The following is a 16,407-nucleotide window of genomic DNA, read 5'->3' as shown; positions in this document are numbered from 1 at the left end:
ACCACAAATAAGTTAATAAAATCGAATTCAAACTGCATGTAGTGTGCAGCACAGGTAAACAGTTCACTGTCCTAGTGCTGAGATTTCAGTGGTGGCTTCCTCGTCCTGGTGCGCCTGTTCCTCCTTCCTGGTGGTAGTGGGTCAAGGAGACCCACTAATAATTTTTTTTAAAATAGTTTTAAAAAAGAAATCTTATACAGATATGCAAAATTCTATGAAACTAACAAGGTAGGTTAGAACCAGGGGTCACAGTTTCAAAGGGACTGGCCATTCAGAAATAAAATAGAAAGGAATTTCTTCACTTGAGGATAATGAATCTTTGGAATTCTCTTCCTAAGGTCTGTGGAGTATCTGTCACAAGACAGAGTCTTAGACACAAAAGATTCTGCAGATGTTGGAAATCCTGAGCAACGCACACTCAAAGTTGTGTGGATATACTGTGTGGATGCTATGTAGCCTCCTCCCTGATGGGAATGGGACAAAGAGTGATGCATTCTAATTAATTTTAAGTTCATTATTTATTTATGGAAATATAATCATTTATGTTGATTTTGACTGTTTAATTGATATTTTCTTTGCAGTTTAATAATTAATTGCTGCTTAATATGTATATGCAGCTATTCAGTGTTAGCCCTAGTTGTGTGTGTGTGTGTGTGTGTGTGTGTGTATTTGCATGCTGCATTCCACCAGCATTTTGTGTGTGTTGTTTTAATTTCCAGTATCTGCAGATTTCCTCGTGTTTGCATATATATGCAGCTGTTCAGTGTGCTCCCCAGTGGTCACAGTATGTACAGTCGGCCCTCCTTATCCGCAAGGGATTGGTTCCGGGACCCCTCGCGGATACCAAAAAATGCGGATGCTCAAGTCCCTTATTTAACCTGTTGGAGTGAGGTGGACTTCAGGATCCAGCGGAACCCCTGACCTTTTTTAACCTGGCTCAGAGCGGTGGTCTTTAGGACCTGGCGGAGCTCTGAATCCGCAGCATTTCTGTTCACGAAAATAATCATGATCACAATTGAAAATAAAGTGGAAATAATAGAGATCAGAAAGAGGTGAAACGCCATCGGTCTTGGAAAAGCGTTAGGCTACGGTTGGTCAACGATTGGAACAATTTTAAAGGATAAAGTAAGAAAGGCCCAGCCCCAATGTAAGCTACAATTATTACTAAGCAATGCAGTGGTTTAATTATTGAAATACATAATGTTTCTTAAGTGTTTTATATGCATAGAAAGGTAAAACATATACTGTTTTCTAAGACAAACGTTTGACTAACTGACACTAAATAATACTGGATGTAGCTGTTCCGACTTACTTAGTAAGAGAACTTCTGATTTTTTTTTGATCCCGATCCATGATAACCTACGCACATCCTCCTGTATACTTTAAATCATCTTTACATTACTTATAATACCTAATACAATGTAAATGCTATGTAAATAGTTGTTATACTGCATTGTTTAGGGAATAATGACAAGAAAAAAGTCTGTACATGCTCAAACAACGAGTGCCGGAAGAGCACTTCTGGGTTTTCTCGATTTGCGGTTGGTTAAATTTGCGCATGCGGAACTCGCAGATAAGGAGGGCCAACTGTATATGCATTTGCTTAGTGTCCCCAGTGGTCACAGAGTGTATACGTGCACATACAGTCCTGATGAAGGGTTTCAGCTTCTTTCTTTGATTTCCAGCATCTTCAAATTTTCTTGTGTTTGTGATGTATATGCAAGTGTGTCCTCTTGTGTGAGAGAGTGGGGAATCTGTGGAGTTTGTTACCACAGGCAGCTGTGGAGACCAAGTTTTTGTGTATATTTAGGGAAGAGGTTAATAGATTCTTGATTGGTCAGGGCATGAAGGGATACAGGGAGAAGGCAGGAGATTGGGGCTGAGAGAGAAATGGATCAGCCATGATGAAATGCTGAAGCGGACATGGTGGGCTTACTGGCCTAATTATGCTCCTATATCTTATGGTCTTGTTATTTAAGTGAGGGGGAGGGAGTTCTGATTGGATGACTCTTGTACGCAAATTGAATGGAGTTTTTCGTCTGTGTAGTTTCAAAGTGCTGACCATGAGGTGGGGCCAGCTTTCTGCTTTAAATTCCTTCACATCACTGTCCATGTTCAATTAATAAAATGATTATGAAGTAACAAGTTTTGTGCCTCTTTCCTGACTTCTGAAAGAACCTAGGATTAAAAACATTAGAATCCAAATTTTATGAATTATTTTCAAAGTTGTGACATTACTATTGCGAGAATTTGGGTAAGTGTCCAGTGCATAGTAAATTGGAGCAAATTGCTTTCATTTTTATTTCACAGGTGTATTTATTGTTGCTGCCAAACGGACTCCCTTTGGCACCTATGGAGGAAAGCTGAAGGATTACAGTGCCACAAATTTAGCTGCCCATGCTGCAAGGGCCGCATTGGCTGCTGGGCAGGTCAGCCCGGAACAAGTGGACAGTGTTGTTGTTGGCAATGTAATGCAGGTTAGTATATGGTAGAATCTGTGAACATTGCAATTGATTTTGGCTTCAAACCATTCTGCATCAATGTCTGTGAGAGGCTGGACAAACTTGGGTTGTTTTCTGTCAAGTAATGGACGTTGAGGGGAGATCTGATAGAAGTTTATAAGATTGAGAGGCATAGATAGAGTAGACAGACAATATCTTTTTTCCCAGGATAGAAATATCTAATACTAGATAACATGCGTTTAAGGTGAGAGGGGGATAATTTCAAAGGAGATGAGAGGGGCAAGTTTTTACAGAGAGAGTGGTGGGTGGATGGAATGCACTGCCTGGGGTGATGGTACAGGCAGATACATGAGGGACTTTTAAAAGGTGTTTAGATAGGTACATGAATGGGAGGAGAGTGGACTTTGTGTACTCATAAAGGATTAGTTAACCATTTAATTGCCAATTTATTTGGTTTGGCACAACATTGTCCTTGAAAGTGAGTCCATGGGTTGTGGGAGCAGGTCAGTGATGGGGTGGGGTGAATGAAGTTATCCCCATTGGTTCAGGAGTCTGATGGTTGAGGGGTAATAGCTGTTCCTGAACCTGGTGGTGTGGGTCCTGTATACCTCCTTTCTCGCGCAGTAGCGAGCCCTTTTCCCACCCTCCTGCACACTAAATCCATTACACGCACACAGACTAGCTTTCAACCCCAGGACAAGCCACCTAAGGGCCTCCAGTCCTTGTTCTTGTCTTTGGATTCTCAGAATTGCAGATGTCAGGCCTCCAGCCTCCAGTCCCTGGCCCAGATTTGCAGACTCTGCCTTCAGGTTTAACTATAATCAGTGGGAGTCAATCCTGATTAAAATCAATATTAATCAGGACTGCTGTGTACGCATGGTCCTTCGTATTCTCAGTTATCCCTCCCATTCATCCAACAATCTCTTTGACACCCAATCATCAGATAGGAGGTACCGTAGCATTAGGACAAAAACTTGTTAGGATGGGAAACAGCTTCGTCCCCCCAGGCTGTGAGATTACTGAATGTCCTGCCACCACCCAGGTCTCATCACATATGAAGAACCAGTAGCGTTATACTGTTTACTTCTTGGTTTGTGTCATATATGCACCTTATTATTAATTTATTTGCAGTAATCTTACTGTATGTGTTGTGTGATTTGTATGTACTGTATTGTGCACTTTGGTCTGGTGGAACTTTGTTTTGTCTGGTGGTATACACGTGACAATAAATTTGAATATGAACTTCCTTGGTTTCTTTGTTTTGAAAGAGTTCTGCAGATGCTGCTTACATTGCAAGACATGTTGGACTACAAGTTGGAATTCCGATTTCCGTGCCGGCCTTAACAGTAAACAGACTCTGTGGATCTGGTTTCCAGTCAATCGTCACTGGAGCACAGGTACACTAGTGAATTAATCATGGCATTTTACATCTAGTCAATATAGTGCGTTCCATTTAATTGGGACACATTTTGGCCCAATTAGCCAGCTGCCCCAATTAGCTGAAGTTTCATGGGAATAGTTAAAAAGGTATAAAAAAGACAAACTACTGTTTAACTAAGTAACAAATGATGTATTTAAGCAAAATACAGAACAATTTAGAACACTATCAATACTACTACAGTACTATAAAACTGTGCGTTAGTTCTTAATAATTATTGATGGAGGAATTTTTCCAGTGTATGCTGTTGTGTTCTTTTGAGTCACTGTAAATGGACAAAATCTGCGCTGACACCTAGTAATCATAATGGACTGCCTTAGTACAATACTTGACATTTGCATCCATCCTCCAAATCTTCATTTTCATTGTAATGTTGAAGATAATTGTCAATACCTTTAATTTCTTCATAATTTCTAACTTGTTGAAGTAGTGAAATTGTTTCATTTTCACTCCCGGCTTTTTCTGGTATCTCCAAGTGTGAATGCTTGAAACCGTAATGAGCAAAACAGTCTCACTTGTCTGACTGCTTACTTCTCTCCAACTGTCGGTGATAAAAATTGCTGCTTTTTCAGCACTAACATGCAAATGACACTAGCTAACAACTGTTTGCTCTAAGCGTCAACACCCACACAAATGTACACAACTGATCCTAATTGGTAACAGTCTCCTGTCCCATTTAAGTAGCATAGTGTCTCAAATAAACGATGGAAATCACGGCTATTTTTTGTTCTTGAAGAGTTGCCCAAATAAGCAATTAACCAATGGCCCAATTAACCAGAATCCACTGTAATATCGTATCTGTATTTTCAGTGACCAAATGATCAGATTCATTTGTTTATCACCTGTGCATTGAAACACACAGTGAAATGCATTGTTTGCATTAATAACCAATAATAAGTACTTCATTGATCCTGAGTGGGAAATTATTTCGTTACAATAGCAAAATTTAAAAACACACTTGGCAATAAGAAATGAAATCCCCTCTGGATTCCACGGTAAGAAGCTCTCCTTACTCAGGCTTTGTAGGTCTAGGCAGGGGTGTCAAACTCATTTTAGGTCACGGGCCAGATTGAGCAAAATGCAGCTTCATGCGGGCCGGATCAGTCGGACGCGTGCGAATGCAGCTTTCGTTGCCTCCGTTTTTTCAGCCTGCTCTCATGTGTCTCAGTCTCTGCTATAACTACAAAGTGTTTCACTTTACAAATTCCGTTTCTTATGAAGAAGACTGCCGAGCAAGACTGCCGAATAAACACTAAAAACCCTGAAAACCCTGAAAACCTGGTACCTGAATAAACTCAGCATTAGCCATATCATACGCCATAGGCGCTTCGATTACTGGGGCCAGCTTTAATAGTAATTAGATATTATCTCGCGGGCCAAAGATAATTCCACCGCGGGCCAAATCCGGCCCACGGGCCTTGAGTTTGACATATATGGTCTAGGGTGTATATGACGTTGGTCCCGCCAAATCTGTGGGGTTGGGATGTCTCACTCGCCCAAACCCCGGTTTGTGTGAATGCTGTGTGACTTACTGCCCTGCAATATAGCCTGTCAGAATGAAATAACAGATCACACACTACTATAAAGTATATTTGTGAACGTTATCTTAACCAAAAAGTTAGTAAAGGAAAAAAAAACAAAAAAAGGACCCATTATAATTAAAATGTGCGCATGTTGGAGCTCAAATTTTCCAGAAGCCATTTTCACTGATCTTTGGCAGACTTCCATCAACTTCTGTTTTCCCACCAATCAAATCCTACAACCTGTTCTGTCCAGTGTCTTTCCTCTTCATCTCCCGCCGAACAAAAGACAAAGACCCACACCGTGTCAGTCACAAAGCTGCTCCCCCTCAGCCTTTTCTAGAACCTTCTCTCCATTACATTCTCCTGATTGGACGGCCTACATTCCTAAGCATCCCTTATCTTTAACAGTAACTCAAATGGTTTGCGTGGCGGCTCTGGCGGGTTGTTGCTCCAGGTAGATTTGCCAAAATAGCAGAAAATGGAGTGGCACAAGAAATGGCTCCCCTTGAGAAGAAAATATGTGAACAGATTGAATATTACTTTGGCGATCACAATTTGCCAAGAGATAAAATTCTCAAAGAACAGATCAAGTTAGATGATGGCTGGATACCCCTAGAAACCATGATTAAGTTTAACAGGTTAAGTCGTCTAACAACAGATTTCACTGTAATAGTAGAAGGTCTCAAGAAATCCAAAAGTGGACTTTTAGAAATCAGTGAGGACAAATCCAAAATCTGCCATTCTCCTAACAAGCCTCTTCCTGAATTTGAGGAGTATAAAAACTCTATTAAAGCCAGATCTGTCTATGTCAAAGGCTTTCCTACAAGTGCAACACTTGATGAGATTAAGAACTGGTTTGATGAAAATGGACCTGTGGAAAATATACAAATGAGAAGAACATTGCAGAAGCAGTTTAAGGGATCAGTATTTGTCGTCTTTGACGGTCTAGATTTGGCTACAATATTTGTAGAAGCTCCAGGGTGGAAGTATAAAGAAACTGAAATGATTGTACTTTTCAAAGATGCTTATTTTCAGAAAAAAAGCCTAAGAGAAAAAGCAGCATAAAGCAAAATCTAAAATTGATAAAGAACAGCAGAAAAACACTGAAGATGTGCTGGGCAAGAAATCTTTTGAAGAAAGAACTGAGTGCTTGCTGAAGTTTGCTGGTGATTTGACCGATCAGACATGCAGAGAAGATATTCATGAAATATTCTCCACTCATAGTGAAATACAGTGGATAGATTTTATAAGGGGTGCTAAAGAGAGAAAAATCCTTTTCAAAACAAATGCAAAAGAAATACTTGAAAAGGCAAAAGCAGCTCATGATGGAAAATTGCTTTTAAGAGACAAAGAGTGACTTGGGAAATGGTTGATGGTGAAGAGGAAAAATCAATTTTGAAGAAGATAATAGAAGACCGACAGGAATCTCTGAACAGACATAGAGCCAAAGCACGAAAAGGTCGGGGTAAAGGAAGTGTGGATGTTTTTATAAAAACTTTGTTAAAACTTATATTTTGGTGTAATGCAATATTAGCTTTCTATATGGATATATGGTGGGAACTAAATATTGTGTAATTCAGGTATTAAAGATTAACATTTTTATTTATAAAAATACAAAACTGCTAGTATGCAAATCTAAGCCTCAGCAAATGCAATGGATTTGATACCAATCTGTAGTTTTATCTACAGTGAATGACCATCTTTAATTGGATCAAAAATGAACAAAGAAACACAATCTAAATGTGTATTAAATCTTTGTTTTGGAATGGGTAGGAATTGCAATTAGTTGTGCACTGTTGTTAGTACATTAGATTAAGAAACCAAGTTGAATAAAACCATGGTAATTTTCATCAGCCAAAAAAAACTAACTCAAATACTTCTTCTACAGAAGGACCATTAAATGAAACACCCTACAACATTATCAGTAAAACCTTTACCAGGGTGTTACACTCTTTCCTCTCACCAAAAATCATGTCCTCATGACTTTGAAATTCATCAGCCCCCATTAATGAGACTGTTTTCAAAGGAACTTTGTGATGTCAGAACCTCCAATCCATTTGTAAATGTTACGGACGTATCTCACTAGTGGAATAGGTGCAACACTCTCTTCCCCCAGTGCAACATAGGCCACCTATCTGGGGGTTTCCTGACTCTTTGAGACCTCCTTATCCTATCATCTTTTACTTCAGCTTCAGACACTCCCTGGGATCTTTCCCATCTACGTGGAGAGGTCTGTTACCCGTGCCTTCTGGCAACTTGGGTCCCCTTGCCATGTGGTTGAGCTCATCTTCACTCCTAGTTACCTTAGAGCCCAGTTTCCTTTCATTGTCCAGCCTCATGCCTGTCCATGGCTACTCCACTCCGTTTCATCTGCATAAATATGGGGAGGTTTGGGAATCTCTTTGTCAGTTATTGGGGAGCTTGCATAGGGTAGCATATACCATACTCCCACTTCCTCATCCTCTGAGTCTGTAACAAATTCAGTGGTTAAATCCCTTCCACTGTGAGTCCTCTGTTCTCCCATGTTGCCGCAGAGACCTCTTTCTAGGTGTAGGGTCCTGGTCAGGCTCTGGGTCAACAGAGGTAGAAGGTGGTTCTGATGGAGAATCCTGACAAGTCCATTCCCATCCTCTGGTTTCACCAAACTGGTAAGTTTGGCATCTGACTCTCCACTACGCAAGACATAGCCACCCAACAGTCAGCGATCTTACGCTTCTCTAGTAGCTCAAGTTCTTCATGAGAACTCTGTCTCCAAGCATCAGTTGAGTGAACCTAATCTTTTGATTATATCTCCTCATATTTCCTTGATTCTGCTTTGTAGCAGAGACCTTTACTAGTTCATAAGCCTTTTGCATTTACATACTCATGTCAGGCACATACTTCAGATAGGTCTTCTGTGGCAAATCTTCCCCACTAGTCCCAAAACAGAGGTCAACAGGCAACTTTGTTTTGCACCCAAACATCAGATAATGTGGTGAGTATCCAGTGGCTTCATTCTCTGTACAGTTGTAGCAGTGGACCAGATGCCCAATACGCTGACTCCATTTGTTGTTCTTCCTGATATCCAGGGTTCTGAGCAGTCTGGCAGTGTCTGATTGAACCTCTCGGGCTTGGGGTCACCTTGAGGATTTTAAGGCGTGGTCCTCGACTTCTCAACGCCAAGCATGTTCAGTAACTCATCTATGAGCCTACTCTCAAATTACCATCCCTGATCATTATGTATTAGTCTGGGAAGGCCATAATGAATGAAATACTTTTCCCATAACACTTTGGCCATGGTGGACACTCACTGATCCTTTGCAGGGAAAGCTTGAGCATATCTGGTGTAGAGATCAGTAATAACCAAGACATTCAATGTGTTGCTGGAATCAAGCTCTATGGAGAGGAAATCCATACGTACCAGATCAAGTGGTTCCACACTCTGTAAATGGGATAAAGGAGCGGCCCTCGTAGGCAGTGCCTTCCATCGAATACATTGAACGTACAACTTGCAGTATTCTGCGATCTCAGGCTTCTTTCGGGGCCAGTAGAACCAATCTCTGACCAATCCATAGGTCTTGTCAGACTCCAAATGACCTGAATCATCGTGAAGTGACTTCAACACAATCCTCTGATATTTCTCAGGCAGAACCAACTGGGAACATTGAGGCCTGACTGGAGGAGACATGATCTGGAATAGAATCTGGTTCCTCAACCCGAGTTTGTTCCATTCTCTCAGCAGTAGAGATACAGCAGAGTGTTTCATCTTTTCAGCTTGGGCCACATCTCCTTCCATAACAGCTGACCAAACGGTACCTTTACGTGGGTCATCTCGCTGAGCAGCAGCCACTTCCCCGGATTCAACTCAGGCAACTGCTCTGTATTCAGAGCAGTTAGGCTGCAATAAGCTTGTGGAATGGTACAACCAGAAGCTCCCAAATGATCGCTCGATCCTGCCCTTGCCTCACCTCTGACTTCCCTGTGATGGAAAACTGGCACACTACTTTAACTCCAGGGCAGGAACTCTCTTCTGTCCATTTCCAGCCCTTCATGTGCATGTCGGGACAATGCATCAGCATCAATGTTCCAGCTACCCAGCTGGTACTTCAGGCTGAAATCATAGGCAGGCAACGCCGCCAACTGACAAGAGCTTGTAGCATCCAATTTTGCCGATGTCAGGGTATAAGTCAATGGATTGTTATCTATCCTCACCTTGAACTTGGCACCATATAGATAATCACTTAACTTATCCACCACTTCCCATTTCAATGCCAAAAATGCCAATGTGTGTTTGGGGCAGTTTTGCTGGGAGGGAGACAGACTCCAGCGACAGATCTCAACCTTGTGCCCTGATCCTGATATAGAATGCCCTCTAACCCTCATGGCTGGCATTTGTATACAATACATACGGCAGTGGGGGTTTGCAAAAATCAACAAAGCCGCTTTTGTCAGCAGCTCCTTCAACAACTGAAAGGGCTCTTCCCATTTTGCATCCCATCTTGCTCCAAAAGGCTTCGAAAGGCTAAGATAATCTTTACCATCTTCTCCTTTCGCCCTGCTCCAGTTCTTCCCCAAGGGAGGGTAACCGCACAGATTCAAAGGGTGACTCACTTTAGAGTAGTCTTTCACAAACCTCCAGTAATACCCACAGAATCCAAGGAACGAGTGTAGGGTGCTCATATTCTTGAACCCTGGCCGTGTGGTCACTGGCTCTATCTTTGAGGATCCATAGCTACTCTGTCCCGTGAGACTACAATGCCCGATGTAGTTGACTGACGTCTTGCAGAGCTGGCACTTCTCCATTGACTTTTTATCCCCTCAGCTTTCAGGCAGCCTAATGCCTTCAGTAGCCTCGCCTTGTGCTCTTCCAGGGCGGACCCAAGCGCTTTGAGATCATCCAGGTACACCAGCATCTCAAGCAAGTTCATATCCCTAACAATTCTCTCCATGACACTCTGGAAAGTAGCTGGTACTCCTGACATGCCCTAGGGCATCCTTTCAAACTGAAAGTTGACATATGAATGCCATCTTCTCCTTGTCAGCCTCACTCATGGGTATCTGATAATACCCACTCCTTAGGTCCAGCACATTGAACCACTTCACTCCACTCAGGCAGAACAGTGCATCCTCAATCCTCAGAACAATATACTGGCTGGGGACTATGTGTCAGTTCAGAGTCTGATAGTCCACAAACATTCATACCTTCCCATCCTTCTTCCTCACCACCACTCTGGGGGGGGGGGGGGGGGAAGCACATAGGGACTCCTGGACTCAGTGACAATCCCAGATTCCTTCAGCTTCCGCAGATGCTACAAACGTCCGCCACCTCAGCGGGTGCCAGTCACCGAGACCTTTCTCTGAAAGGGGTGTCCTCCATCTCTTAAATGATGTGGCAAGTATTCTCGGAACAACCCACATCAAACTCATCAGTAGAAAAGACATCTTCGAGCTTCAACGTCTTCTCTATCAATCTCTTCTTCCAACCCCATCAATTTCTTCTTGCAGGCTCCCACTAGCCTCCTCAGAATAGGAGTTTCACCCTTCTCGACAAACTAACACTAACCTATCAAGAACCTCAGTTACTCCCACATCTGCCTCTGAAAACTCCAGATTCAACGACAAGTAACCATCATACGGGTAGTCATCTGTACTGAGCCCCCAGAGCTCTAGGACACTGAGTGGCGTCAATGGTAAATGCGTCTGTCAAATACCGGTTGTAAAATGAATGGTACAACAGAGTAATCTGAGAGCCTGTGTATAGTATAACTCTAGCATAAATACCCTCAATCCATCGGGATACACTGGAGCTTGGCCCCACTAAGCCTTTAAAAATAGGGTTTTTCTCTTTTGTGTCTTCCTTGATACATTGATTGGAACGTGTTCCCCCAAGACACCAGGCCGTTCCCTCGCTGGGTCTCTTTGAAGTTTCCCGACTTCCCTTTATGCTTAAGTAACTGTGGGCTCACTTCTAAAAGTTTTCCCATTCATCACATTCCCGGCTGAAGTGTCCCTACTCACCACAGTTGTAAGGGACAATACTGGTCACTCCACTTTTCAAGGGACCCTCGAAAAACAGCAGCCCTCTGCTTACTACGTCTCTGCAGTAGGTCCAGCTCCCTATCAGCTTTGTTATGCTTGATGGCAGCACCTGCCGATATCATCCGGGATACCTCAGCTCTAAAATCTGCCAGGGACTCCTGTAACACCCCCGTTTGTAGGACGTCAGGGGTCACTTCAGCAACAGAGGCTACACCGAGGACTGGACCCTGCTGACGGAGGCCTCCCTCTCCTCCATCACATTTTCCCCATTTACTTCTCTGATCAGCTTAACAAAAGTGGGAGGGGGGGCATGTCTTACAAGACATTCGAAGGCTGCAAGTGATCATGTTCTGCGACTGTGCACCCTTTGCCACTTGGTCCATCCTTAATTGATTTACCTCAGCCACTTGGATGACCCCTCTACGCCGCAAGCAATGCAGCAGTCTCTCTAGCTGAAAAACGTAGGCAGAAAGTTTCTCCCCCTTCTCCTGAAACATGCTCTGAAACCCCATCATAAGCTCCACTGGGCTTCCTGTCATGCCAAAAAATGTTTTCTAGTGCTTGCATGTAGCCTGTGGAAGTAGCTAAGGGGTTCTCTGCCTTTAAGGACCTCAACTTCAGCAGCTGGACCTCTTAGACTCTACCAGTCGCAGTCTTTTCACATGATCAAGAGTACTGCCACTCATCCAGCATCTGAAGTCTGCTCTGTCCAAGTCTCATATTCCTCCTCCCCCTTGGGGGTGGGCTTCACTCCCGAGAACATCCTCAGCCTATATTAACTTTGACTCTTTGCTGGTGCACTTTGCTGTTTATCTGTCAGGGATAGATACCAACTCAGAATCTTTACCTCTCGCTGGAAGACTCGTTAGACCTTCCACATAAGACCACTCCTTCCCCTCTCTCTGCAGAATCGAGAGCAACTTGTCTTTCAAGTCTCCGCCCTCCGCTATGGGAAACTCTGCTTCCAATTTGACACTCTCTCCTACACTCCCCTTTCCTTGGAAAGTATGGATGGCCCATTGCTCTGCCTCTCCCAGGACCCCAGTGGTACCAGGCAGATCCACTCCCGTTATGTCAGCGCTACTCTGAACTAACACTCCATCTTTCCCATCTGTTTGGTCAAATTGCCATTCCATGATTGTAACTTTCCCTAATGTTTTAACAGTGCTTAAAATACTTATCAATAATTCATCTGGTCTGTGGATATCCACCACACTCAGAACAAGCATTAACTACAGGTAATCTCTTTGAATTGCACCAATGCTTAACCCCTGCAGCGTCCTTAACCACATATCTTAATCACTTTCCCGGACAATAGTTTAACACGGGCTTAAGCACAAACCCACTTGATCAGTTCTTGGGACAATCACACAGCTTTCAATGAACTCAATCCAGGACAATACCCCCACAATGAAACCCCTTTTTTCTGGGCTCTCTGGAAATGCAGCTCATTAGCCCCGGCTAGCAGCCACTGGATTCCATGGCGAGAAATCCACCTTTCTCAGGTTTTGTACGTCTATGACTTTGGTCCCACCAAATCTGTGGGGTCAGGATGTCATGCCCACCCAAACCCTGGTTCATGTGAATGCTGTGTGATCCATTGCCCTGCAATAGCCCGTCGGCAAGAAATAACAGATCACACACTGCATACAGTTTTTTAAAAAAGCGTATATTTGTGAACGTTATCTCAACCAAAGAGTTAGTAAAGAAAAGAAAGAAAACAACAAAGGCCCATCATAATTAAACAGTCAAATGTGTACAGGTTGGAGCTCAAATCTTCCAAAGGTCACATTCACCAAACATTGTAGGCTTCTGCGCCTTGGCTCCATTGAATCGTGTTTTCCCCACTGGATCAAATCCTATGACCCATTCTCTGCAGCGTCTTCCCTGTTCATCTCCTGCTGAACAGAAGACAAAGACCCACACCATGTCAGTCACAAAGCTGCTCCCCCCTCACCCCCAGCCTTCTCCCCATTCCATTCTCCTGACTGGATGGCCCACATTCCTAAGCATCCCTTATCTCTGACAGTAACCCAAACACAGCTTGCACAGAAAGGCCATCATATGAAACACCCTACCACATTAGCAGTAAAACCTTTACCAGGTGTTACAAAAATAATAATATGTAAATATAATAATATTAACTTTATATAATAAATAGACAATAGACAGTAGGTGCAGGAGTAAGCCATTCGGCCCTTCTAGCCAGCACCGCCATTCACTGTGATCATGGCTCATCATACACAATCAGTACCCCATTCCTGCCCTCTCCCCATATCCCTTGACCCCACTATCTATAAGAGCTCTATCTAACTCTCTCTTGAATGCATCCAGAGACTTGGCCTCCACTGCCTTCTGGGGCAGAGCATTCCACATATCCACCACTCTCTGGGTGAAAAAGTTTTTCCGCATCTCTGTTCTAAATGGCCTACCCCTTGTTCTTAAACTGTGGCCTCTAGTTCTGGACTCACCCATCAGCGGGAACATGCTTCCTGCCTCCAGCATGTCCAATCCCTTAATAACCTTATATGTTTCAATCAGATCCCCTCTCATCCTTCTAAATTCCAGTGTATACAAGCCCAGTCGCTCCAATCTTTCTACATATGACAGTCCCACCATTCCAGGAATCAACCTTGTGAACCTACGCTGCACTCCCTCAATAGCAAGAATGTTCTTCCTCAAATTTGGAGACCAAAACGGCACAGAATACTCCAGGTGGGGTCTCACCAGGGCCCTGTACAGCTGCAGAAGGACCTCTTTACTCCTATACTCAATTCCTCTTGTTATAAAGGCCAGCATGCCATTAGCTTCCTTCACTGCCTGCTGTACCTGCATGCTTGCTTTCATTGACTAATGTACAAGAAAACCTAGATCTCTTTGTACTTCCCCTTTTCCTAACTTGACTCCATTTAGATAGTAATCTGCCTTCCTGTTCTTGCCACCAAAGTGGATAACCTCACATTTATCCACATTAAACTGCATCTGCCATACATTTGCCCACTCACCCAACCTGTTCAAGTCACCCTGCATTCTCATAACATCCTCCTGACATTTCACACTGCCACCCAGCTTTGTGTCATTGGCAAATTTGCTAATGTTACTTTTAATCCCATCATTTAAATCATTAATGTATATTGTAAACAGCTGCGGTCCCAGCACCGAACCTTGCAGTACCCCACTGGTCACAGCCTGCCATTCCAAAAGTGACCTGTTAATCGCTACTCTTTGTTTCCTGTCAGCCAGCCAATTTTCAATCCATGTCAGTACTCTGCCCCCAATACCATGTGCCCTAATTTTACCCACTAATCTCCTATGTGGGACTTTATCAAAAGCTTCTGTAAGTTCAGGTACACTACATCCACTGGCTCTCCCTTGTCCATTTTCATAGTTACATCCTCAAAAAACTCCAGAAGATTAGTCAAGCATGATTTTCCCTTCATAAATCCATGCTGACTCGGACTGATCCTTCTACTGCTATCCAAATGTGTCGTAATTTCCTCTTTTATAATTGACTCCAGCATCTTTCCCACCACTGACGTCAGGCTAACTGGTCTATAATTCCCTGTTTTCTTTCTCCCTCCTTTCTTGAAAAGTGGGGCAACATTAGCCACCCTCCAATCAACAGGAACTGTTCCTGAATCTATAGAACATTGGAAAATGATTACCATTGCGTCCACGATTTTTAGAGCCACCTCTTTAAGTACCCTGGAATGCAGACCATCAAGTCCCGGGGACTTAACAGCCTTCAGACTCAACAGACTGTCCAACACCGTTTCTTGCCTAATATAAATTTCCTTCAGTTCATCCTTTACCCCAGTTCCTTTGGCCATTATTACATCTGGGAGATTGGGTCTGTCTTCACTAGGGAAGACACAAACAAAGTACCTGTTCAACTCATCTGCCATTTCCTTGTTCCCCATAATAAATTCACCCGTTTCTGTCTTCAATGGCCCAATTTTGGTCTTAACTTTTTTTTGCTATTCACATACCTACTGACTCTACGTCCCCTGTTTCTATGTCCCCCCTCGCAAGGGACTGAATATCATTTGTCACCAACAGAGCCACCCCACCCCCTCTGCCAGTCAGTCTGTCCTTTCAATAAGATGTATATCCTTGAATATTCATTTCCCAGGCCCTGTCCGCTTGAAGCCATGTCTCAGTTATTCCCACAACATCGTACTTGCCAATTTCCAACTGAGCCTCAAGCTCATCTACTTTATTCCTTATACTTCGTGCATTCATATATAATACTTTTAATTTGTTACTCCCCTCTCCTTTCATATCAATTCCTATTTCACTTGGCCATACTGTATGATCTCTTCTTGAGCTTTCTACTCCATTGATTCTGTTGTCCTTTTTAACTTTTCTTATTTTCACTTTCCCTTCAACTCCATCGTTATATTTCCAGTTCATCCCCTCCCCCCCCCCCACTACTTAGTTTAAACACATCCGTGTTGCAGTGGCAAACCTGCCTGCCAGAATGCTGGTCCCCCGCCTATTAAGGTGCAACCCGTCCCTTTTGTACAATTCATCCCTACCCCAAAACAGATCCCAGAGGTCCAAGAATGTAAATCCTTGCTTCCGGCACCAGTTCCTCAGCCACACATTCAGATCCATTATCTCCCTGTTCCTGCCCTCTCCAGCATGAGGAACTGGAAGCAAACCAGAGATAACCACCCTGGAAGTCCTGCTTTTCAGCCTTCTTCCGAGTTCTCTGAAGTCCCGCTGCAGAATGTCCTTCCTCTTCTTCCCGATGTCATTTGTGCCGACATGCTCTACCACTTCCGGCTGTTCACCTTCACCCTTGAGGATTCCCTGCAATTGGTCCGTGATGTCCTAGATCCTTGCACCAGGGAGGCAACACACCATCCTTAAATCTCGCCTGTTGCCGCAGAAACCCCCTTCCGTACCTCTTACTATGGAGTCCCCTACTACCAAGGCTCTTCCTGATGTCTGACTCCTCGGC

At 43.4% G+C, this 16,407-nt stretch overlaps 1 protein-coding gene and 1 pseudogene across 2 annotated transcripts in view; both read left to right on the top strand.

The window, feature by feature from the left end:
• Positions 1-16,407, top strand: part of acaa2 (acetyl-CoA acyltransferase 2) — a 58,457-nt gene that overhangs the window by 11,647 nt on the left and 30,403 nt on the right. For both annotated transcript variants that reach the window (XM_073064075.1, XM_073064074.1), the window contains 2 exons: positions 2,311-2,477; positions 3,731-3,859. In XM_073064075.1, coding sequence (XP_072920176.1) covers positions 2,311-2,477; positions 3,731-3,859 — 296 coding nt within the window. The remainder of the gene's footprint in view (positions 1-2,310; positions 2,478-3,730; positions 3,860-16,407) is intronic.
• On the top strand, positions 4,480-7,050 carry LOC140737574 (lupus La protein pseudogene; annotated as a pseudogene).

The sequence above is a fragment of the Hemitrygon akajei genome, chromosome 13, assembly GCF_048418815.1.
Source record: "Hemitrygon akajei chromosome 13, sHemAka1.3, whole genome shotgun sequence".
NCBI lineage: Eukaryota > Metazoa > Chordata > Chondrichthyes > Myliobatiformes > Dasyatidae > Hemitrygon > Hemitrygon akajei.
The sequence above is the reverse complement of the archived record's forward strand: the minus strand, read 5'-3'. Positions and strand labels throughout refer to the sequence as shown.